At 43.8% G+C, this 24,240-nt stretch overlaps 2 protein-coding genes across 13 annotated transcripts in view; one reads left to right on the top strand and one right to left on the bottom strand.

The window, feature by feature from the left end:
• Positions 1–14,939, bottom strand: part of KIF9 (kinesin family member 9) — a 39,451-nt gene extending 24,512 nt beyond the window's left edge. For 6 of the 10 annotated variants that reach the window (XR_012489577.1, XM_074312462.1, XM_074312465.1 and 3 more), the window contains exons 1-6: positions 14,806–14,937; positions 13,553–13,792; positions 11,483–11,580; positions 9,717–9,882; positions 7,837–7,943; positions 5,782–6,006 (exon numbers count right to left, since the gene is read on the bottom strand). Coding sequence is in view for 9 of the 10 variants with exons in the window: in XM_074312462.1 (XP_074168563.1) it covers positions 5,782–6,006; positions 7,837–7,943; positions 9,717–9,882; positions 11,483–11,580; positions 13,553–13,586 (630 nt within the window). In the remaining variant the exon portion in view is untranslated. Of the gene's footprint in view, positions 1–5,781; positions 6,007–7,836; positions 7,944–9,716; positions 9,883–11,482; positions 11,581–13,552; positions 13,793–14,457; positions 14,660–14,805 lie in introns of those variants that run through there. The other 4 variants (XM_074312464.1, XM_019724003.2, XM_019724000.2 and 1 more) reach the window with 3 other exon arrangements.
• KLHL18 (kelch like family member 18) overlaps positions 1–24,240 on the top strand; it is a 73,787-nt gene that overhangs the window by 7,367 nt on the left and 42,180 nt on the right. For 2 of the 3 annotated variants that reach the window (XM_019724005.2, XM_019724004.2), the window contains exon 1: positions 15,274–15,407. The exons of the other annotated variant lie outside the window; for it this stretch is intronic. In XM_019724005.2, coding sequence (XP_019579564.1) covers positions 15,279–15,407 — 129 coding nt within the window. In that variant the 5' untranslated portion in view covers positions 15,274–15,278. Of the gene's footprint in view, positions 1–15,273; positions 15,408–24,240 lie in introns of those variants that run through there. 3 annotated transcript variants of the gene reach the window in all.

The raw sequence follows: 24,240 nt of genomic DNA, 5'->3' as shown, positions 1-24,240 counted from the left end.
AAAAGAAAAGCATGCTCTCTCTCATTCTCCCTTTCTGTCCCTACCTGCCCTCTCACCCCCAGTCTTTCTATCTTCACAGAGGGGCAGAGGAACAAATGTACCAGCTCCTATACAAGCTCTGAGATTCATAACTTTGGAATTCCTGTCCAGTAGTACAGACACGCCTCTCCTCTGTGACCTCATGTGACATCTGCCCTGTGTTGCTCTATGGGAGATTGGGATGTAGGAAACTATCCTACAGCAATAATATAGTCACTGTTACCACCATGACACTGAGTAATACAGATCTGATTTCTAATTCAGAGGCCTGGAGTTTCTATGTGTGTATACTTGTGGGAGGGTCCCTTCACAGTTCTGAACTCAACACTTTATAATCCAGCCATGCAGGTAAAGTCAGAAAAAGCTTTGGGTCTACCCAAGGGAGGTGTCTGATAACACATGTCCCTGAAGTCTATGCCCTCTGGCAAAAGAGAAATAGAGGAAAATCTGCTGCAGAAAGTGGAGAGCAAGAAAACATTTCAGCAATGGATGTATCTCTGGATAGAAGGGGTAAAATAACGTCTCCAAGGACGTTATTGTAACCTCAACCAAACATGAGATCGGGATACATTCGAAATTAATGTAAAATAATACTAAATGTCAAAGAAATAAAGCATAAAAATTTTTTTAAAAAACATGGGATTGGGCATAAACATATACTACTTATAAATTTTGACAACCTTAAAATAAACATTTGACTTAAAGGGCCCTGGATTTGTACGGTAATGTCCCCTACGCTCCTGAAAGAAAAATAAAATTTTCTCTAAAGTAATATATTCCCAACTCAAGCCTCAAAGAAGACCCAGCCCACTGATAAAGTGCCAAGGAAGTAGTTTATAATCAAATCACAAAACATAGAAACGAGGCACTGTAAGCAAGAGTCAGTAGAAAGAATATCTGCAGAACTGACACTCAAGGAGATAAAATAGTGGGATTAAAGAGTACAAAATAAGTATGTTTAATATGTTTAAAGAAGTAAAAGGGGAATAAAAAACAAGATCAATGAATAAAATGCTATAAAAATAACTAGTAAGATTAAAAGAACAAAATAGAACTTTTGGAAATAAAAAATATAATACTCAAAATTAAACAGAAAATTAGATATAATCTGCAGAAGAGAGAATTAGGAAACTAGAAAATAAATCTGAAGATATTACTGTTCCGGTTTCTGGTTCTGCATGGAAGAAACTTGGAAGGTACCACTTCATCCTGACAACAAGTAAAAAGCTGAGCACACTGAAAAATCAACAACCCTTCTTAAATCTGTAAGAGAAGTGAAGTCACAAGGCAAATCACTGCCCCCCAAACCAGAGACACAGTCAGACAGATACACAGAATTACAACGTATGGGAGAAGAAACATCCGTGGGAACCAGTGGTGGACACTTCCATTTACCCAGTATTTTATGTCCAGATATCAAGAAAAAATTACAAGGCATACTAAAAGGCAACAACAGCAGAATATACATTCTTCTCAAGCTCAAATAGAACATTCACCAAAATAGACCACATTCTGGGCCATAAAACACACCTTAACAAATTTAAAAGAATAGAAATCATACAATGTCTGTTCTCAGATCACAGTGGAATTAAACTAGAAATCAGTAACAGAAACATAACTGGGAAATCCCTAAATCAGTGAAGATTAAACAATACGCTTCTAAATAATACATGGATCAAAGAAGGAATCTCAAGAGAAATATTTTGAACTAAATGAAAATGAAAACATGACATCAAAATTTGTGGGATGCAGCAAAAGCAGTGCTTAGAGGGAAATTTACACTATTGAATGCATACTTGTATATTAGAAAAGAAGAAAGATCTACAATCAATCATCTAAGTTCCCACCTTAGGAAATTAGAAAAAGAAGCGCAAATGAAATCCAAAGCAAGCAGAAGAAACAATACAAATTAGAGCAGAAATCAATGAAACCAAAAATAGGAATAAACAGAAAAAAATCAATGAAACCAAAAGCTGGTTCTGTAAAATGATAGATAAAATTGATAAGCCTCTAGCCAGGCCAACTTAGGAAAAAAGAGGACACAAATTAATATCACAAATAAAAGAGGGGACATCACTACAGATTCTATGGACATTAAGAGGATAATAAAGGAATGTTATGAACAAGTTTTGGCCTACAAATTTGATAACCTAGATGAAATGGACCAATTCTTTGAAAGACATAATCTGCCAAAACTCACAGAAGAATTAGACAATCTGAATAGGCCTATACCTATTAAAGAAATAGAATCAATTAATAACCTTCCAAACAGAAATCACCAGGCCCAGATGGGCTCACGGGTGAATTCCACCAACCATGTAAGGAAGAGATCAAAGGATAAATAACATAAAAGAAGGGTTAAGAGACATGGAGTACAGAGTGAGAAGATAGAAGTCTTTCTAATAAGAATTCTAGAAGGAGATAATTGATTTTTTTTTTTTTTAAATGGTGGGGAAGAAGCAATATTCAAAATAATATTGCTGAGATTTTTTCATTTCATATGAAAGAATGAATCCTCTGATTCATGAAGTATAACAAATCACAAGAAGGACTGCTTCCCACCAATGACTGACTGTGGCAGAGACATTAATACATGTTCTTAGTTGGCCAACTTTGGCTCAAGGATTACAGAGTTCTTTACACTGAAACTTCTTTACACTGCATGGATGCTTCCACCAACCTCCCTCCTGTCACTTCAGGTAGATTTGCGTCATGGCTTAATGGTTTTCCAGGCTAACCTGGTTCCCTTCCTACTTCCTTGACACAGAAACTTCTCATAAAATCTTTTGCACATTTAATCCCATCTTGGCATCTGCTTCTCAGAGAACCCAGACTAACACTTTTAAAGGTCTATTTAATAGACTGACAGTTGACTTCTCACCAGCAGCAATGGAAACCATAACTTTGCAATAATGTGGTAAAAGAAAACAAATGCCAAAACAGAATTTGATGCCTAGCAAAGATATCTTTCAAGACTGAAGAGTAAAACAAAGACATTTCAAAAACCAAAAGAAGGGGCCGGCCCAGTGGCTCAGGTGGTTAGAGCTCCACGCTCCTAACTCCAAAGGCTGCTGGTTCGATTCCCACATGGGCCAGTGGACTCTAAACCACAAGGTTGCCAGTTCAATTCCTTGAATCCCGCAAGGGATGGTGGGCTCTGCCCCCTGCAACTAAGATTGAACACGGCACTTTGAGTTGAGCTGCCTCCTGGATGACTCAGTTGTTGGTTGGGGCGCAGGCTCTCAACCACAAGGTTGCCAGTTCAATTCCTCGAGTCCCACAAGGGATGGTGGGCTGCACCCTCTGCAGCTAGCGACGGCAACTGGACCTGGAGCTGAGCTGCGCCCTCCACAACTAAGACTGAAAGGACAACAACTTGAAGCTGAACGGCACCCTCCACAACTAAGATTGAAAGGACAACAACTTGACTTGGAAAAAAGTCCTGGAAGTACACACTGTTCCCCAATTAAAAAAAAAAAAAAGAAACTTTATCACCAGCATGCTCAATCTAACGGATGTACATCAGAAAAGTAGAACAATCTCAGAAAGGAAACAAAAGAAAGGAAAAGCAATGAAAGTGATAAATATGAGGGTAAATGTAAATTGACTATATAAAACATTAATGAAATGCCCTGTGGGGTTAAAAAACAAAAATGTAAAAGACAAGGCAACATTCTTAAGGTTCTTGTAGAATCGAGGAGGAAGGAAAAGGTTTTTATTAATTTTAGATTTTTAGAAGTTTTTATTTTTAAACATTTTATTTTGAGATAATTATAATTATGTTATAATAAAATAATTATAATGTTATGCTAAAATAATAGTTGATTCATAGGAAGTCTCAAAGAAATGGCAGCAAGGACCTCTATCCCCTTCACTGAGCCTCTCTATAACATCTTGCAAAACTATAGCACAATATTAAAACCAAGAAGTTGACATTGGTATAATCCACAGAGTTTATTAAGATTTCACCAGTTATACATACTTATTTGTTTATGTATGTGTATATATGAAATAAATATGCAAATTGTTATTTCTAGGATAAACTGAGAGACAGACACACACACACACACACTGAGACAGAGAGTCTGAAAGAAAGAGAGTATAAATATGAATAAATATATAACTTCCAAACCAGTAAAGGGGGAAACAAGTATAATAAAAAATATATAACTAAAAAGAAGGCAAAACAGGTAAGAAAAAGAAATATAGAACAAGAAGAGAATAAAATAAAAACAAAAACAAAACAACAAAAAGAAATACAGAATAAATGGGACAAAGAAAGCACACAAAAATATGACAGATTTAAAGCCAAATATATTAATAATTTACATTAATTGCAAATGGAATGAAATGCTTCAGTTAAAAGATAGGGACTGTCAGACTACCAAGACTGAATCACGATAAAATAGAACATCTGAATAGGACAATTACTAGTAAGGAGATTGAATTAGTAATCAAAAACCTCCTTACAAACAAAAGTCCAGGACCAGATGGCTTCACTGGTGAATTCTACCAGTGGATTTTTTTTTTAAATCCTCTTATATGTTCTTTACACAAAAAGCCAAAAGAAAAAATTTATACACATTCAACTAATCTAAAATTAAGAATTTTTGTTCATCATATAACACATAGAGACAGAAAAAGCAAGCCACAGGAAAGAGAAGATAGTTGCAACACACGTAAAACAGAAATACTTGAAAAAGAACTAGTTTTTTTACTGAAAAAGAACTAGTTTTCAGAATATATAAAGAATTTATACACATAACTAAGGAAAAAAAAAAAAAAAGACACCTGTAAAGGAAATAAATAAAAGACAAGAACAGGGAAACCCAAATTGTTAATAAACACATGAAAAGTTCCTAATTTCATTGATAATCCTGGAAATGCCAACCAAGACCACAGTGGGAAACATACACCGGCCAGATAGATCAGAATTTTAAAGCTGTAATAATGAGACTTCTGATAACCTGCTGTGAGAGTGTACCATGATGGAAAATAGTTGGCATCATCTAAGAAAGCTTAAGACACATATATTCTATGACCCAGCAATGGCAGTCCTTGGCTTTACCTAGAGAAATTCAGGCTTAGCAGCATCAGATAAAGATGCAAATCTTTGGCTATTATGAATATTGCTGCTATGAATATTTGTGTACAAGTTTTTGTGTACACATATGCTTTCATTTGTTTTGGGTACATTCCTAGGAGTATAGTTGCTAGGTCCTATGGATAAAATTAATTTTAACTTTTTAGGAAACTGCTAAAATGGCTGCACTATTTTACATTTCACTAGCAATGTATAAAAGTTCCATCTAATAGGACTTTTAAAAGAATAACATACTCTGTGGGATTTTTAAATTGATTTGTAAGAGCTTTTATATACCAAGGACATTAATCCTTATTTTTTTCTATACCACAAATGCTCATGATTTAATGTTAACTGGGGGGGGGGGGGCAATTTCAACTACATAAAGAAAAACTGCATAAGAAAAAAGATTGGAAGGAAATAAGCCAAATATATATCATTGTTGCCATATGTAGAAAACAAATGAGTGAATTCTTTTTTCAGTCCTGCATTTTTTCAGTATTAGCTGAAATTGCTAAATGAGTATATATTAATTTTCATTCTGATTATCAAAGTAAAAAACTAAGAAGAACGGAGGAAAATAATACAAGGAAAGAAGGGAGGGAGGGAAGGAAGAAGGAAGGGTGGAAGGAAGGAAACCTTAGACTTGATCATCTCACCTCAAAAAGGAGGCTGAACGCATCCTCCTCCTGGCTTGTGAGATGGACTGACAAGCCCTTAATAAAGACTCCTTGAGGGTTTTCCACGATGGTCATTGGCGTGACTGAGGGTCCAACATAGGGCAGAGTGGACAGGAGATCATATAGGCTCTCATTATAGATTTCTAGGTAGGAGACACGCACAGTGATGGCATGTGTGGGGCGTTCCTCAATCATCCTGAAAACCTAGATGGGAAATTGGACAGCAGTTACCAAGAGCAGAATTCCAATGACCAGCTAGTGTTAGGGGAGTTCTTACCTCACGAGACAACATCAAAAGTACAATAAGAAAATCCTTGTCCTAAAAGAATTTGCAGTCTAGTTGGTGTGACAGTGATCAACAACTATAATTATAATTCTTAGTCCATCGGGTGATATTTATCATCTTGTTTTTTGAGGCCTGACTTACAGATTGGCGGCTAACAGTTGTGCAGTTCCAAGACATTGAGGCGTGATGAATAGAAAGGACTCTGGAGTGAAGATCTCTCGTTTTATGGGGCCTCACCACATAGAAGCCTCCTTCACAGCCATCATTTAATTCCATCCTCAGAACTCTCTGTGACTGAAGCAGGGCAGGGAAATACCCATTTATGGAAAGCTCCATGCAATAAAATGGTTTGTCTATGGTCACTCAGCTAGTAAAGGAAGTGAAGCCAGAACTCAGCCTTCTCAACTGCTAATACCCTCCCCAGTACTTATCAGCAGGTGACTTTTCCCCTCTCCAGATCTTAATTTTCTTAGCTGTCAAATGAGGAGTTGGCTGGATGAATCCCTGAGGTCCCATCTTACTCTGACAGTCTAGCTCTGTGCTGTCCAATATGGCAGACACTAGCCACAGGGGGCTGTTGAGCACTTGAAATGTCACTAGTGCAAATGAGGAACTAAATTTAATTTTTTATATAATTTCAATGAACTGAAATTGAAATTGGAAGATTGATACTAAATTCAGTTACTGGTAAACTTTTAAGTATGTTTGGAAGAATTGGGGTTCTAAATCTACTTTTTCAATTGTAAATTTTATGAAATCTAAATACAGATCAAGAATTTCTGATTAATATTTAATGTCTAAATTGAAATGCTGTAAGTATAAAATACACCCTGGATTTTGAAGCCTTAGTATGAGAAAAAGAATGTAAAATATTACAATAACTTTCATACTGATTACATATAGAAATGGTATTTTGGGTATGTTGCGTTAAACAAAATATATTATTAAAATTAATTTCACCTGGTTTACTTTTTTAAATGTGGCTACTGGAAAATTCAAAATTGCATACGTGACTTATGTTATATTTCTATTGGGCAGCACTTGGCTACACTACTGGAGTCCAAGATGCTGAGATACTACAGCTTTGACAGAGGGATATTAAGGATATTGGATGGTTTCTTACAGGACAGGGCTATAAAAGCTCAAGATGCTTTTGGGGAAAAGCCCTTTGCCTCCTACTTCCAAACAGAGGGTCCTCACAGAACCCAGACCAGCAGACCCCAAAGGAAGGCCCTTCTGTCTCGTCTTCATTCTCACTTCAGAGACCCCCAGGGCGAACTCAGTCCTGAGAGTCGATATCGTGCCCCCTGCCCCCGCTTCTTCCCATGGCTCTTTCTGCGGTTATCGTGGTGGAAGAAGCCAGAGCAGGCCAGTGAGGAAGCTCTGCAGGGTGCATATCCCCTCATTAAAACCAGGAAGGAACATGATTCAGACCTCCAAATCCTCAGTTATTGGATGACAGGCCACCCGAGCTGCAAAACGCCAGTGAGCATGTCCCACTCCCTGTCACAAATGAGTAAACAGGCTCAGCACTGGCTTGGGTCAGTCTGAAACCTGAACTCCCGGTTTCCTGAGGCCTCTGACACACTGACACACACACACGCACAAAACCATGTGCATCCTGTTTCCCCTAAAGCCTGAGACGCCTTTGAGGCCTGCACCCATGTTTCCAGTGGCCGGCCTGGGATGGGCAGCATCTATGGTAGAGAGGGGACCTGTGTGGCACCCCACCTGCAGGCCCATTCTACCTGCTGTAGGGCACGAGGAAGGATCCCCCGGTGCTTGTAATTCTCAGTTGCCCCAGTCATGGTGTATGTCTTGCCAGCTCCCGTCTGCCCATAGCACATGATGGTACCTGCAAATATTTCAAAACATGATTTGGTGACACATCCAGGAAAATGGCTCCAAAGATAGCTCTCCCATCCCCCAGCACGCCTGGTGCCAGCCAGGACTCTGGTGTGAAGGTAGCCACCAGGAGCAGCTAGGGCTATCAGGAATTCCTGCCAGAGGGCAGGCCGGCAGGGAAGCAGGGACACAAATGATCAAAACACAGACAGCTGCTCTCAATGTGGTCCATAGAGTGTTCTATTGTTCCTTCTACCATGAGAAGATCTGACCCTACAACTTCTGAGGAGAGCAGGGAATCCCAGGGAACAGAGGAACTAGGTATTTTCCAAGAAAGATGAGGAAAGAGATAAGAGTATTGAACTCCAGGCCTTCTTTAGCAAGGTCGTGAACTGCCAGGGTCTCAGGGCTAGGCCTCCCTGGGCTGCTGGCCAGGCAGGAGGCAAGACGAGCTTTCAAAATCCCCAGGAAGAGATGGGAGTGGAAAGGGCATTTCCTGTTAATGGTGAGAATTCTTTGTGGACTGAAAGTTCCCACAGGACTAAACCGGGCTGCTAGTTGATTCCATGCCACTTCCAGAAACAGACCACCATGACCAGTTCCTGAGGTGGTGCCACTGCCCTCTCTGAGAAGACTTTCACTTGCTCCTCTTACATCCTTGAAGTACCATCACCACCAAGCTCCAGGACACAAACCATGCAGTCACCCTGGGTTCCCGTTCCCATCTGCTCCTCCTCCCAGTTTGGGCAGGATGAGCCAGACCCCACCCTAAAGGCTGCCTCTGGGTGTTTACACAGCCGACCTGCCCGGGCAATGCTGTGCCATGGAAATCAGTGTTCGCCTTTGCCAAATGGATGCTCTAGTTCCTGGGATTGGTAGGTCTTACCAATTACCAGAGGCCTTAATTCAGGATCTGAGCTGGAAGTCAGAAGGAGTGTGTATTACCCAACACAAATGTGCAGGCAGGAGTCCCTTCAGCTGGGACTCAGAGCCTATTTGTGGTTTCACAGCACCCAGGGCCCAAGACTCTAAACCTCCCTAGATGCTCTGTCTCTGCCTCCCCAGGCCACATCTTCTCAGGGTCAATGAGGACCACAGTTATTTCATCACAAGCAGTGATTACAATGTTTGAGGATCTACACTCAACACTTTTCAACAGACCTAAAACTGGCAAACAGGGAACCTTCTAGTCAGCAGCCACACTATGGGCAAAGTCTATAGACTATGATGTATTTTAAGGATTTTTAAATCTTTCTGCGATTTGAAAACAATCTTACATTGAGCAAGTTGGTAAAAATTTCCTAATAAAGTCGCTTTCGATTGGTTAGGAAAATCCAACCCTCCTCAAGTTTTTAGTGTTAGATCTAAATAATCTCATACTAGAATATGAACAGATTGTGCTGGTGGAATGAATGGAAATGGCTCCTAGCAGGTGGCCAAGAGAAAAATGTTTGGATGCAATCAAATTAATCATAACAGCATTATCTTGAAAACTAATATTTGAGAGACCTGAAACGGTAATAGTTGAATCCCTGTAACCTAGAGAGAGCCAGGGTCATTCCTGTGAAGGTAGGGTCCTAGGACATTGGATCAAGTCATGCCTATAATGTCACCAAGCAAATAAGTTTCCCCCCATAAAAACATGGAGACAGACGAATAAGTGACCAAAAGTTAGTAAAGGAGGTTCTATTTTATTTTATTCACCAAAACACATGTGCACCACTTCCTCCACGAGGGGTTCTGCGGGTTCTTACGTAAAACGACGGCTAATGAACTAAATTACCATTATAGCCATTGAGAGCCTGAGAGACCACATCCTTCGCGACTGTCTCATAAACCAAGTCTTGAGAGGCGTCATGGAGAACTCCATCCAGCTTGAATGACCAGTCTGTCTGCTGGTTATTGACAACTCCTCTCCGAGTATCTTTTTTTAAGTGAAGATTAATGGTCTAGGAGAAGAGAGAAAGGGAGGGAGGGAGGAAGTTATGTGTTAGGAAACTGGTATAAAAATGTCATTGACCTGGAGGAAACAGGAGAAGTGAAGTAGGAAGAACAGGGACTCCCAAGTATGGGTTGCTATTCCTGATGATGTGTGTGGGACAGGAGGACGCTCCTGTAGGGAGGCCACATGAGCCTTGGTAGACGGATCAGGGGACTGGCACACTTGGTGGTTTTGGTACATCTCTCCCTAGTTTGCAGGGTGCTGTCTTGGTTCCTCCATCTATGACATGAGGTCAACACATTTGTCATGTTCTTATTAAACCAGCTGCAGATACATTCAGCAAGCACAGGGAGGCCTTGGATTAGACCAGAGAAACAGTGGGCTTGGTCACAGTGGCTGGGTGACCCCTTTCTCCGGTCACCCCACCTCTATCTCTGGTTGCCCCATCTCTCTCCGGTCGTCCCACCTATATCTCTGGTCGCCCCATTTCTCTCTCTGGTCGCCCCACTTCTATCTCTGGTCGCCCCATTTCTCTCTCTGGTTGCTGGCGGTGAAGCCTCCCTCAGCACAGTGTACACAGCTATCCTCACACACGCGATGGCCATTGTGAGTCGTGATGAAATAAGAGCTTCAGGAAAGGCTCTGGCCTGGTCAGACAGTTACTCACTGGTATTAGAGTAAAGCAAGGATGCCTACCTACTTGTAATCAGCAGATGTTTAGATGCAAAGATGCCTAAAACAATTTTTAGATTTTTAGATCCCTCCATAGCAAGGTACTGTGGCAGCTGCTCGTTTAGGAACTTACTGAGTTAAGTCAATGGTAGATTCCATTCTTCGCAATGGGGACTTCCGATGTAAACAGACTCGTTGGAATCGTAGACTGGCTGCCCTAATGCAGGAGCCAAGACATAGCCACACAGAGAAAACCAAGATCGAGAGAGAGGCTTTTTCCATTCACACATTAACTGTTCTATGCTTCTGTGTCCACTGAAACCATGTCCAACAGGGGTACACTTCACAGGGCTGCATGTGAACTTTTTCCTGACTGCTAGAATGTTTGAAGCTTGAGCAGTTTGTCCCTTGAATTCCTCCCTTAAAGAATGTCTCAATGCTGCCCATAGTAGATCCACAAATGTTTGCTGAATAAAAACATCTAACACTTTCAAGGTACCCTAAGCCCATCACGGGCTTCAGAAAGGTTCTCAGGACAGCAGTGAGGACATGGGGATGGATAAATCTTTCCAGTTCTCTCGACAAAGAGTTCCCCTCACTGCTTTGGTAAGTTTCACAGTAATCCACTTGAGACATACCCACTGTACCCTCCAGGAGATTATGTAACAGCAGATCTGATCACCGGAAAGTTTTATGAGTATGGACAAATGTCAGTTTTTCTGGGTCACATACAAGGATAAAGGTAAACTTACTAACCAAAAAGACAATTAAAAATAGGAGTTTTTTCATCAGTGGCATTGTGAGGGTATGGCTTGGTCTTTATGGACTCTAGAGTCCATCTAAACTTTTACCAATTCTGTCTTGGTCCTTTGAGGTTGTTTGGAGGTGGGACAGAGAGAGACCCAGGCAGGTGAAGGCAAACACATTGCACTTACTTTGTTGTCATCTCCGTATCTGATCATCTCATGAGCAAAGTCATCGGTGGGTCTGACACGGACAAACGCATGAACTTTTTTCCTAGTACCCATTCTAGCTAAAAAGAAGAAAATAACGAAATTTTCAGTAGTCATTATCATCAAATGACAATAGAGGGGAGGCGTCATTCATTAAGAAGATCGGAACCGAGTGACGGGCCGTCCAAAGCTTCCACTCGTTGCCGGGACACTGCCCAATAAGTACGTGTACTTCCTACTTTACAGGTTGCCTCGCCATTGTCCACCACTGACTGCCTACAGGACCAAAATACAAAGCAAAGAACGCTCCCTGTAGCGGCCTAATCTTAGATGTAGTTTCTAGACAGGTCCTGTATCCGAGTCCACTAATGCTTTGCCTCATTCATTAGGTTTTCCTTGCAAATACTTACTATGAAAGGCCTTAAAGCTAATTCTTTCCTTCATTAACATACCTTACTTCAAGTGCAGCACCTCTATCGATAACTTAGATCAGAAAAAAGATTCGCTGGATATATATTTAATCTAGCCCATAATCAAATATTCTTTCTTCTCTGGCACTCCATTGAGAGCAAAATCACCGGTCATCCCCTACTTCCTCTTCCTCTCCTAAAGCCTAACTATATTCTCTTCAGTTTCTTTCTGTATATTTGTATTTCTTCATTTATGTGCAGCAGAGAGCAGTTGAGGCTAAAGAAAACTGCATACTTTTGAAAAAGACAACCAACAAAGGAATTTACTGAATTTATGACGAGTTAGGGAAACATGAGGCATAGGGAGGAAGCTGGCTCCATTTCATCTTCAAATTAGAAAAAAGCAAGATCAACACAGTTATTAAGGCTAAATAGCTTGCCTGGGCTATTGCAAAGCACTCTAACAAACTGATATGATATTTAATGTTGTTAAAAAGCTAATTTTCAAGACCTTTACTGTAAAGAAAAGTCAGGCATAGCAGGGATTTCTTCTTTTTAATGAAGTTAATTATTGCACTTTTTAAAAAAGTACATTAAAGAACGTTAACATTTTACATGCATTATCTGAGAGGTTCAATGAGTATTACCTGATAAAAATGATTCCATGCTTTTAAATATTAATGTTCCTCCATGTTTCTAGACACAACTTGATTTCCTCTTACAATTGTATTAACTATCATCAAGTGGCACTGAGTATCTCTATAGAGGCAAGACAAATAGTGACAGGGCCTGCCCTTTCCATTCAGTTTCAATGTGGACACTGAACTCTAACCCCAGTTACAAGCCCTTCATATGTCAAATCAAATAAGCAAACATGTTACTTTCATATTTGCCTATTGTAGAGTGTGTGTCCACTTCCTACATTCCTCAAGTCATGATTTCATGGAAGTCTTTTCCACTGTGGGATCATTCAGACCTCCTAATTTTTAGAAAATGAATCTGAAGGGTACTTAGGTGAGCAAGGATAATGGTTTGTCCAATTGCAGTCCTGAAATTTTGGTCAGAAAAATTGAGCTCCAAAAACAAAAAGCTACAAATAACTCTACTATGAATCCTAAATTGAGGAAACTGAAAAGAAAATCTCACATAAAGTTCCCTTTGATCTAGACTACTGGGAAGTTGAGAGTGGAGGGAAGTGTGTTCTAACTCAAGGAAACACCCTCATTTTCTAAAGCTTTGGAACCATTCCCCACACAAGTCCAAGGGCACGTCCTCCTGCCCAGGATGCCCTCTGAAGGGTACCATGAAGAAGTAGAGCAGCTCTGGGGGCAGGTGCTCTCCCAGCAGCCCCCACACACTGTCAGCACAAGGGCAGCGCAGGCCAGCTCCAAGCATCACCCTCCCCTCTGAGACTTCCTCTTCTCTACCCCACAATTTGCCAACATGTACTTGCATGCAGTCACCCTATCTGTGATTCCCAAGCCCTCCCCATGCACACACCCATGGCACCAGGCATGCTAGAAGCCATACCCAACCAAGGCAAACCTTCTCTACTAACTACACACCCCCTCCCCGTGAGTCTGCCACTCAGCAGCCCCTCAGCACCCAGACGTTTGGGGACCCCATGCCATCTTGCACTTACTGAAATGCTTGTTACTATTCTTATGCCGCGTCATTTGAGTGGGTTTCAGCTCCCAAATTAAATTACAAGCTGCTTGGGAGACAGGGCTGTGCCTTTTATCTCTTTTGAATCCCCACTCAATGTCCAGAACAGTGCCCAGCACAGAGCAGGTGCTCAAGAAATGGTGGTGGTGGTGGTGATGGTCATGGTTGGAAGTCAGAGGGTGGCTGAATCTCCATGTTGCTCCATCTTCGGTCACTACTGAGAAAGTCCCAAGGGGCATATAATGTCACTCCCCTCCCATACCACCTCCAATACCTGAGTCCACAGCCCTTCTAGAAGGACACTTGATTTCCAGGCACCACTTGCAAAAAACCATATTCAGTCTCTCACCACGCCCTCCCTTTTAGTAGGATCCTTCTCCCTCAGGACCTTGTGGGGAATTAATGCCCCTCTTTTCCGGGCACTATCATTCCATATTTCTGGTGTAAATAAATAAACCTCTGAGTGGTCACCAAGAAACATCCCTGCTGAGAGGATCGCGGTTTGCTCATTTGTTTTAGAGGTGAGAATGAACAGAATTGCCACCAAGCATCTGAAGGCTTGATAAAAGGAGAGGGAGCATCTCCTGGGTCGGTAGGCACCAGGAGGTAGCGCTGGTAGGCATCCTCCAGCGCTTCTGCCCAGATGAGGGGCTCTCATGGGAAACCCTCATAGACATCAGAGCGGCAGAAGCATCTGAACCAAAATGAAACAAAATAGGGCGCAAACGCACCCATTCTTGGGCTAAACAAACGACTCGGATCCAGGCAGAACTAACTGGCCTTTCTCCGTTTTCTCACCCAACACGCCCTACCCCGAGGAGGAATCTGGGAGGCAGTGGGCCTTGAGACCATTCCTATCCGTCTCTGGAGCGGTTTCCTAACCTGTAACTCGAAGGACTCAGAGTGGCATTCCGGAAGCCCCTCCAGTTCGAAAACCTACAAGTGCAGAAGAGCCCGGGAGACCTCTGGCCCCCCGCCTCGCGCCCTCTGAACTATGTAGGACCCTTGTGGGGCCAGAGAACGTAAGATCTGAAGAATCTAAGCCTCAGCCAAGCTGCAACGGACCCCGCGACGCCGCGTCCTCATCCTCCCAGGTGTCACTGATCAGCGAGCCAACCCAGTGAACTCCGCGTGGAGTGGTGTTCCGACCCCAGCCGCTGCCCGCCGCCGTGGCATACACCCTCTCTCCAATGTCCCTTCTCCCCACCCCGGCGCATGTCCCCTGCTCACCTCTTAGGAGGCAGCAGCCCTTTCGCAGCGCGACCACTGCAACTGCCGCGACCGAAAACCGGTATGCGCGGCTCTGGGGCTGTATACACAGCCGCCATGGCAACGGGTTGCTTCCGGAGGTTCCGGAAGTATCGGGGTGGTGGCGGAAATGAAGTCTGAGGTCCTCTGTTGAGATACGAGTAAGGCCACGGCAGAATCGGTAAGACGGGAGATGGGGCCGATGATTTTAGGAAGACTGCGGCAGCTGCAAACACGAGACCAGGATAGGGATGGCGAGGGAACGAAGGCTGCACATGAACCAGGAAGCGGGGCAGCAGGACTTCCGGTGCAGAGCTGTATTTGACTACGGCGGCCGCGCAGGCCCCTCTGATCCCAGCCCGGCGCCCGAGCTGCCGTCGGCGTGCTCCCGCGCCCCGCCCTGTTGAGTTTGGAGCCGGCCGGCCAGGCCTGCGCAGTCGAGGCGGCGGGGGAAGATGGTGGAGGACGGCGCTGAGGAGCTGGAAGACTTAGTGCACTTCTCCGTGTCCGAGTTGCCTAGTCGCGGCTACGGCGTCATGGAGGAGATCCGGCGGCAGGGCAAGCTGTGCGACGTGACGCTCAAGGTATCGAGGGCTGGGCGGCGCGGGGCTGAGGGGAAAGGAACCCGGAGCGGAGGAAAGAGGGGCGGGGCCGGCAGGGGAAGAGAGGTCTAGCGGGCTGAGGGCTGGGGAAAGGAGGCTGGAGGAGACCGAGTAGAGGAGAGAGGTGCGGCGTGGGAGACGGACAGGCACAGCCTCTCAGCCCTTACAAGGAAAGGCTGAGAGGGGCGCCGCTGAGGCCCTCGGAGCGGGAGACGCTGGAGTCCCCGCCTCCCCTTTCTGTCACACCGACAAGAGAAAATGCACTTGCAGCCCCTCCACGAGGAAGGGGCGGTGGCCGTCTCCACATTCTGATGGGCACTGAAGCACCTTCTCTTGTCACCATAGGCATGTCTTTGTGCCCTTCGAAGTTAGCTGTGTTGTAGAGGCGCAGGCTTTTCCTTAGGAGCCACTGCTTGCTCTTGATTGTTAGATTACTACCTGGTCTCTTAAGAGCTTTCAAAATCGGATCTGGAAATCTTTTGAAGTGGGCAGCTGCTCGAGCCCACACTGGGAGGCACACCACTGCCACCACCACAAAGGTCAGGGCAAACGGACTGCTGGGCTGCTTGGGGAGCGGGGTCTCTTAACCACCTGTTCCCTACTGGCATTCTGGGCGCAGGAGCCATCCTTCCGCCCGTGTTTTGCATCCATCTGCTGGAGAGCATGCTGGGCTGCTCCTTGGCCCCGCTGCTGAGCCATGTGGAGCCCTCCAGGCGGGGAGATGATGCTGCTGCAAGCCGTGTCCCCTGTTGTGCTTTGGCTGGAAAGCTGTCAGCATCTGTGGAGGACCTCGTTTCAAACCAAAACAATACTACGACAGAGCTCTTTTTGCTCGTATTTTCTGCAGGGTTAAGGAAGCTTTTTTCCTTCCACATATTTGAGTCAGACCTCTGGAGGCCGTAGCAGAGAATGACTAAGGGTGTGGCTTTAGAGATGGAAGGGTTTGGATTAAAATTGGGCAGGTTACTTAATTTCTTTCTCTAAGCATCAGTTTTCCAAATGTGAAAATAGGGATGATTCCTGATTCTCAGTATTCGTGTGAGGATGAAAAGAGAACATTTGTGGTCTTCTGTGCGTGATGCCTGGCACTATAAGTTTTCATCACTCTAAACCCCTCCTGAAGTTTTCCAGGAGAGGAGTGGAGTGGCCTGAGAGGGGGAAGGATCTTTAGCAGAGAACCAAGGGATTTGAGAAAACTTGCTGGACTAAAGGAGGCAGAGGAACTAGATATAAATGAGAGATTTTTGGCCACCGTGATTACGTGGTACAAGACGTAGAGGCCCGTAGAGATTTGTAAGCAGAAGAAGGATCTCTGGCGTGAGTAGAGACTGGTGAAAAACAGTAATAGGGGAGAATTTTTGGATTAAGATTTAGCCTGTACTAACCATTGTCACCTCAATAAATTTAATAATAATGAAAAAAAAAAGGATTTAGCCTGCAAGGGTGAGCCAGGGAAAGCTTGTAAGATACAGAGAAGCAGAGAAAGGCGTGATAGAGGGGGATGGCCACAGATACTTCTGCATAAATTAAAGCAATGAATTTTGCCTTGGCATTTAATGCAAATACAGAATATAGCCAACCTATAGCATAAAAATGCTTGTATGATTTTTCCATTGAAATGCTTTTTGTTCATACAAGGGGACAAGTAAATTGTTCGATGTAGTTCCAACCGAGTGTCATTCTAAGTTGCTGTAATAGTTTCAAGGATCTGGGACATAAAGACCAGTATAAAGGCACAGGCTAGCTGGACAGGACCGTAGAGAGTATCTGCTTCATTGGTTCTCTAACTATTATGTAGCGCCTGAGACTGAGCTCAGTGGCAGTGTGATGGTGGGGGCCAGGGAAAGACCACGCCAACCAGGCTCTGCCACATTTCCCTCCCCTTCTCTAGTGCTGCTCTGTGAAATCTGTTTTGGTCTCTCTTTCAGGATAGGGTCTTTCCTGAAACTTCTGGTGATTCCAGACCGTCTTCCAAACAAAGAGGCATTGAAAAGTCGGAAGCTTTTTGGTGTGGGATGGGTTTATTGACTAGTGGGCCTCCCTGTAGGCCAGCGGCTCTCAAACTTCAGTGGGCATTAGAATCACCTGGCAGCCTTGTTCAGCGGTTGTTGGGCCTCACCCCAGAATTTTTTATTCAGTAGATCTGGCATGGGCTTGAGAATTTGTGTTTCCAAGTTCTTTGATGATGCTACTCCTGGTCTGCCTAGATGGAATAAGCCTTGCTGTTATTCTCAGAGCCTTATGGTGGGAGGAGACCCAGGGCTCTTGCTTCTGTGTGCAAACATTCACTTAAGCCTCCTGAATGGGGCCGCTCCCTGCCTTCAGTGGTGCCCTGGTTTCCCAAGTGTGGAGTCTCTAGTTTATCCTGTCCAGAGAATAAACCTCCGGTCCTCTGCAGTTGCTTGGCTGGTGAGGGGACTCCTCCCGCCTGTTTTCAGCCTTTGTTATGCTCACACCATAAGAGGAAACGTGTGTGTCTCCAACAGTTGAATTTTGGAGGGGGTTCTGCAGTGGCTTGCCATCTGCAGCAGTCAGTATTCTGCACCTAAGTCAGTGACTACACATTTGTCTGCTTTTCAAAATCTGGTAACATTTATAATCTCTTTCAGCTTCTTTTTCCTTGGGAGCTTTGCTATTTCTTGATTGTCGGTATGAGAAGTAATACGTATAAAACAGACTCGAGCCTGAGTGCCTGGGTTTGAATCCTGGCTCTGCCACTTATTAGCTGTGAAAACTTGGGCAAGTTCCTTAAACACTGGTGATTCAGTTCCTTCATCTGTAAAATGGGGATCGTCTCCTGCCTAACAGGAGTGGTAAGGATTCCATTAGTTAATACACTTAAAAGAATCATGTGGTAAATACTCAGGAAATAGAAGGTACTTATGAATCATAACTTAATGGGGTTTCTAGATGGAGTGGAGATAAATCTGTATGTTCAACCTGCCATTTTGAATTTGTTTTAGATGCTGATGAATTCTAGATGATTTTATGTAAACATAAAGTTCATTGTCTTAAAAGAGTTTGCAAACCAGTGCTCTACTTCAGTAGTCTGCATTTTGCAGAGAAGGACCCAAGCACAGAAGAAGGGACTTGTCCAAGGTCACAGGTTAAATTCGGCAGAGCTAGGACTAGAGAATAGAGACTAGCCCGTATACCGGGTCAAGTATTCTTTCAAGCTCTCCCATTGAATTTCATCTGATTTCAGCTGCTACCATGTGAATTAATCTACGTCAGATCAGTCGTATTCCTCCTTAAGGACATGTCATTGTTTCTGTCTTCTCGAGTTGTAGGGAGTAGGAAACTCTGCACTAGCAGGATGCCACATTCTCAAACTTGACGGCCAACTCTTGAACCTTGCTTAATTTCCTTTTCTGGAAATATTTGAATTTAAATTCCTTGGGTACCTGTTGGATAATTAAGTAGAGGTATAACAGAAAAAGGTAATATATTGGATTGAAAAAAAAATCACATTCTATACCTATCGTGACTTGAAACTCTTTGAAAAGTGAAAGTGATGAACCCTCTCCCCAGCAAAATGCACATACTTCCATATGTATGCACAAAATTTTGCATTCAGTCTAAAGAGCATTCCCCCTGAAGCCCATCTTTGGATCTTAGGTTATGAATCCAACTGAGTAGTTTTCTATGAGAAAAAGCCCATCCTTCTCCTTGGCAAATCATTTTATCTTAAAGGTTGGGAGGATAGTAGCACAAGGCTTCTTGGCAACCTACAGCATGAGGCTTGGTCTGGGTGGAGAGGTTTGCGTCCATGGAAGCTCTTGTCCCCTCCTGCCAGCAGTCGGGTTCATCTTCTTCCCTCTGGGCTTCCAGGAGCCCAGTGCCCTGGCCACATCTGTGAGGTTCATGTGGGTCCAGCAAGTTGGGCAGACTGCCCAGGTCCGGTGAGTGTTCACAACTGATTCATGAGGTCTAGACCCACCAATCCATATATTCTCCCCTCCCCTCACCCACGCCTTCCTTTTTATTAGTGAGAAGAGAATGGGGTCACCAAACCTGCATACTATTTGCTGACCCACAAGCTTCAGAGAAAGGAGCTTCTCTCTCTCTCTCTCTCTCTGTCTCTCTGTCTCTGTCTCTCTCTCTCTCTCTCTCTCTCTCTCTCTCTCTCTCTCTCTCTCTCTCTCTCTGGTGTGCAACCACTAATAAATGGCTCCTCAGGATCTGGTGGCATCAGCCTTCCCAGCATTTTCCCAAGGCCCCTGCTTTTGAACCCAGATCTGAGAATTAAGCTTCCCGAAGGAATGTCTTTTTCATGAGCGAAAGCAGTATTTAAGTATTTCCTTTGGACCCACTAAATCCAGGTACACAGTTTTCGCTGAAACTGGCTTCAAGAGCCACACGTTTGGGTCTGGAATCTTGCCTAATTTGTCACACTTGATTTTGTGTTGAAAGAGTAGGTGGAGAAGGATATCAGGAAGTGAAGTGAGGGCTTGTTGATGCTTGCCATTTTTATGTCATGCGTAATGCAGTGAGCTCCACAGGTGTAATTATAGAGCCAGAATAATCATCGTAGAAGGAGCCATTGAGGTCCTGTAGCAAAGCCATTCATTTTACACGTGAAAAAACCCTGAGGCTTAGAGATATTAAGAGATTGCACGAGGCACAGCGCTGTATGATCTGAGCCCCAACACAGCTGCTTGGTGGTGGAAGCCATGCTTTCACATCCTCTGTCAGATTACTCACCTGCCCTGCGATGGTGTGAAACAGAGCAGGAGACAAACACCAACTGCAGTGTCATCTTTGAGAGCGGAGGGCAGTAACGTATGTGTTCAGATGCAAGCCCACTCTCCTGTCTCAGCACAGAAGAAAGACGGAGGCTTTTTCTGCTAGTCTTCTGGACATGTGAATTCTTTTTTTTTTTTTTTTTCCAAGTCAAGTTGTTGTCCTTTCAATCTTAGTTGTGGAGGGTGCCGTTCAGCTTCAAGTTGTTGTCCTTTCAGTGTTAGTTGTGGAGGGCGCAGCTCAGCTCCAGGTCCAGTTGCTGTTTCTAGTTGCAGGGGGCGCAGCCCACCATCCCTTGCGGGAGTTGAACCGGCAACCTTGTGGTTGAGAGCCCACTGGCCCATGTGGGAATCGAACCGGCAGCCTTTGGAGTTAGGAGCATGGAGCTCTAACCGCCTGCGCCACCGGGCCGGCCCCTGGACATGTGAATTCTTGACTCTTGATTCTGACATGGAAAATTTGTGCTTCTGAATATTGTTCATTCCCGGGGTTTTCTCCTGACCTTTTTCAGGTAGCGGTGTTCATTTTCAGCCTTGCCCCTTCTTAATGAGCAGTTAGAACTAAGAGAAAGAATGGGCTCCTTGAGAGCACGTGTGCACTTGTGATATGAATTCATAGTCATCAAAAAGTCAGTTTTGCTCTCTTCCTTCTTCAGGTTATGTTGTGGGTAATGTTAAATTGGAACATCAGTTAGATGAATAAGAGAGCTTGACGCTGCCTGGCGTGTAGGTGGCCGAGAGAGTTGGCGGTGCCTTGGAAAATCAGTTACCAACCCAGCAGCATTCAGGGGGTTCACCCGAGACTTCTGGACCTTGGCTGTCCAGCTGGGTAATTTCAGAAGCCTGTGTCTGAAGATGCTTCTTACTGCAGGTGGTTTCTTTATTATTTTGTGCGAGACTCCATTGTTTGCCCATTGGCCACTCCTGGTTCATCTTGTGGGTTGATTGATGGAAAATGAGACCACATTGTTTTCCTAAAGGTGTGTTCCCAGCCCCTCCTAAATTACAAGCATGACATCTCCTTTTCTACTTTTGCTTTGTTGAGTGTTGCCACTCCCATTGCCTCTTTGGTATGAAACCAGCCTTCTTCCCCGCAGTTAGTTTAGTAAGGCCTTTTCACGTCACCACTTGTTTCCAGTTGGGGAGAATGAACCAAGGTGTGTGGACCAGGCGTTGGCAAGCATTTTCTGTAAAGAGCCAGATAGTAAATATTTTAGGATTTGTGAGTCGTACAGTTTCAGTTGCAACTACTCAAGTCTGTTGTGGTAGCACCAAAGCAGCTGTACACAGTACATAAACGAATGGGTTCCAGTAAAACGAATGGGTTCCATGTTCCAGTAAAACTTTCTTTACAAAAAGAAGCATGGGCCAAGCCCACTGACTGGTTGGCTGACCCCTGTGGTATACTGATACGGCCTTTGTAAAGTTTAAGGCTTTTGGAGTAAGTTTCTTTTGCTTTACTGTCCCAGTGTGTACTTCTGTAGTTTCAATATAGTATCTAGAAATTGGAGGCATCTCTTATTAAAGAGTACAGATGAACCAGAAGTGAAGAACTTTTTTTTTTCCAGGTCACTGCAGGTGCTCATGGGACTCTCCTGGTCGGTGACTGAATGACTGACATAAGAGAAGTCACTGTTAAATTTTGCATCTCATCTTTAAAGTCTTGTAGCTCTGCTAGAGCTTAAAGCAGACTCTTTCCAAAGCATTAACTAGACACCTTGCTCCCTTTCTCAGCTGAAGCTGAGGATGCTTAGCTGCTTACAGGATGGCAGGCCAGAGGGCACTGATATGGCTGCTGTGTCCCAGTGGACCTGACCAGCTGTGTTCAGGGCCGTGAAGGTAAGGGCAAGAATTTGGGCCTTTGGCAGGCAAAGTAGGTCAGTAATTCACATACGGCCCAATATGTCTGGAAGGAGTGTGCTGCATATCTGATCAGAACACAAAAATGCTTTCAAAAAATAAGCTCAAAGACAGGTATCTAAACACCCGTGTTCGTAGCAGCGTTTTTTCACAGTAGCCAAAAGATGGAAGCAACTCAACAGTACATTGACAGTTGAATGGATAAACAAAAGGTGGTACATTTTTTCCACATATACAATGAAATATTATTCAGCCTTAAAAGGAAGGAAATTCTGATACATGCTACAACATGGATGAATCTTGAAGACATTATGCCAAATGAAATAAACCAGTCACAAAAGGACAAATACTGTATGATTCCACTTAAATGAGGTAACTAGAGTTGTCCAGTCCGTACACACAGAAAATAGAATGGTGATTGCTCGGGCTGGGGGTAGGGAACGGGAGTTACTGTTTCATGGGCACAGATTTCCGCTGGCGAAGATGAAAGCGTTCTGGAGATGGATGGTGGTGATAGTTGCACAACGGTGTGAATCTACTTAGTACTGCTGAACTGTACACGTAAAAATGGTTGAAATGGTAAATTTTATGTGATGTATATTTTACCACATTTAAAAAACAACGGAGGGATAATAAGCTCAAGAAGACTTGTAACCAGGTGGGCAAGTGAGATTGCTTATAGTGCTGAGTGTGGAGACACTAAAATCAGGATTTGTCTCTGAATCCAAACTCTCCGATCAGAGACATTTGATGCTAAGGAGTAACCTTTCTTGTTCTTGAGCTTTTGTAGTATGCCGCCTCCTCCCCTCTTAAGAGCCAATTATTATTAGCTCAGTCCTGTAGCTGCACTTCAAATGGTTACATAAAAGGAATCAACTTCTAAGGGATACATATTTAAGTGATGCACAGGTCGTAAGCTTATTTTTCCTGTGCTGATTTGTAAAATTGAAATGTCACGTAACCTTGACAGAGCTATCCTGAGAACCAGCAAATCTCACTGTGCTGGCATGTCTTCCAGGTGAGCACTTGTTGGCATAGTCTACAAATTACAAATGGCTTTCAGATCTGTATTTCTGCCACTTATTTTGCTCCTAAATTCTAGACCTGCATTTCCGTTTGTCCTGTTGATCCTCATACTCGTTATGTCTAAAATGAAGCCTCCTTCCCTTCGAAACCATCTCTTTTCTCTGTGCCAGGGTGGCATGCCACCCATGTAGTCATGTCGGATTGAAACTCTGGCCTTGGCCTTGGCTCGTCCTCTGTCTTTTATATGTATTTTGTGGCAATAGCAGTAACAATTACATAATGGTTTATAGTATTAGAACTCCATGAGAGCAGTGGCTGTGACTGAATTATTTACTGAAGTGTTTACGTAATAGGTGCTCACTAAACCACCGTTCAGACCCTCTTCACCTTTGACCTAAGCCAGGATTTCTTTAGTAGCATGCGGACAGAATTCTCGCCCGAATGATCCCTGTGCAGCTAACACTATTTTTCTTCAGACTCAGCTCTGATCATGTCATTCAGCTCTGAGTGGCTTCTCATTTCATTCTCATTCAACAGTGTACTCAGCAGATATGCCAGTTCCGTGCGTGTGCCAAACACGGTTCTAAGCGCTGGGGGCACAGCAGCGAGCACAGTAGGCAGGTGCCTCTGTGAGTGTGAGCTTATATTCCAATAAAAAAAATAAATGGATGTGAAATGTCCAGCTGATAAGTGCAATGAAGAAAAGTAAAACAGGACGAGGGGACGGAGCATGCTGTTTTTGTTAGAGGGACCAGAGCCAGCCTCTGAGTAGATCTGAGTGAAGTGAGGGAGTGGTCCCTGAGCATATCTGAGGGAAGAGTATCCTAGCGCCCTGAGGCAGGAGCAAGCAGCTGGTGTGATAAGAATAGACAGACCGGGAGAAAAGTGGAAGCTGCTGAGGCAAAGAGGTAGCGCCCCAGGCCCAACACAGCTCCTTGCATGGTACAGTATGACTCAGTAAATCCTTGAAAGAGTGAGTGACTAAATGAATGAATGAATGAGGCTAGGGAATAATTATTCACCTACTTATTTATGAATGACAGTCAGGGCAGGGGGGTAGGGGTGTGCCTAAGAAAACTAGGATGCATTTTCATAGTTCATCCAGAGAGCACAGGATTGCACCTGCGCTAACGGCAGAGAGGGACAGACCAGTTCTGGCTTATTCTTGAAGGAACTTCTGTTCTTCT

Source organism: Rhinolophus sinicus, linkage group LG10, assembly GCF_036562045.2.
Source record: "Rhinolophus sinicus isolate RSC01 linkage group LG10, ASM3656204v1, whole genome shotgun sequence".
In the NCBI taxonomy this organism is placed as follows: Eukaryota; Metazoa; Chordata; class Mammalia; order Chiroptera; family Rhinolophidae; genus Rhinolophus; species Rhinolophus sinicus.
The sequence above is the reverse complement of the archived record's forward strand: the minus strand, read 5'-3'. Positions and strand labels throughout refer to the sequence as shown.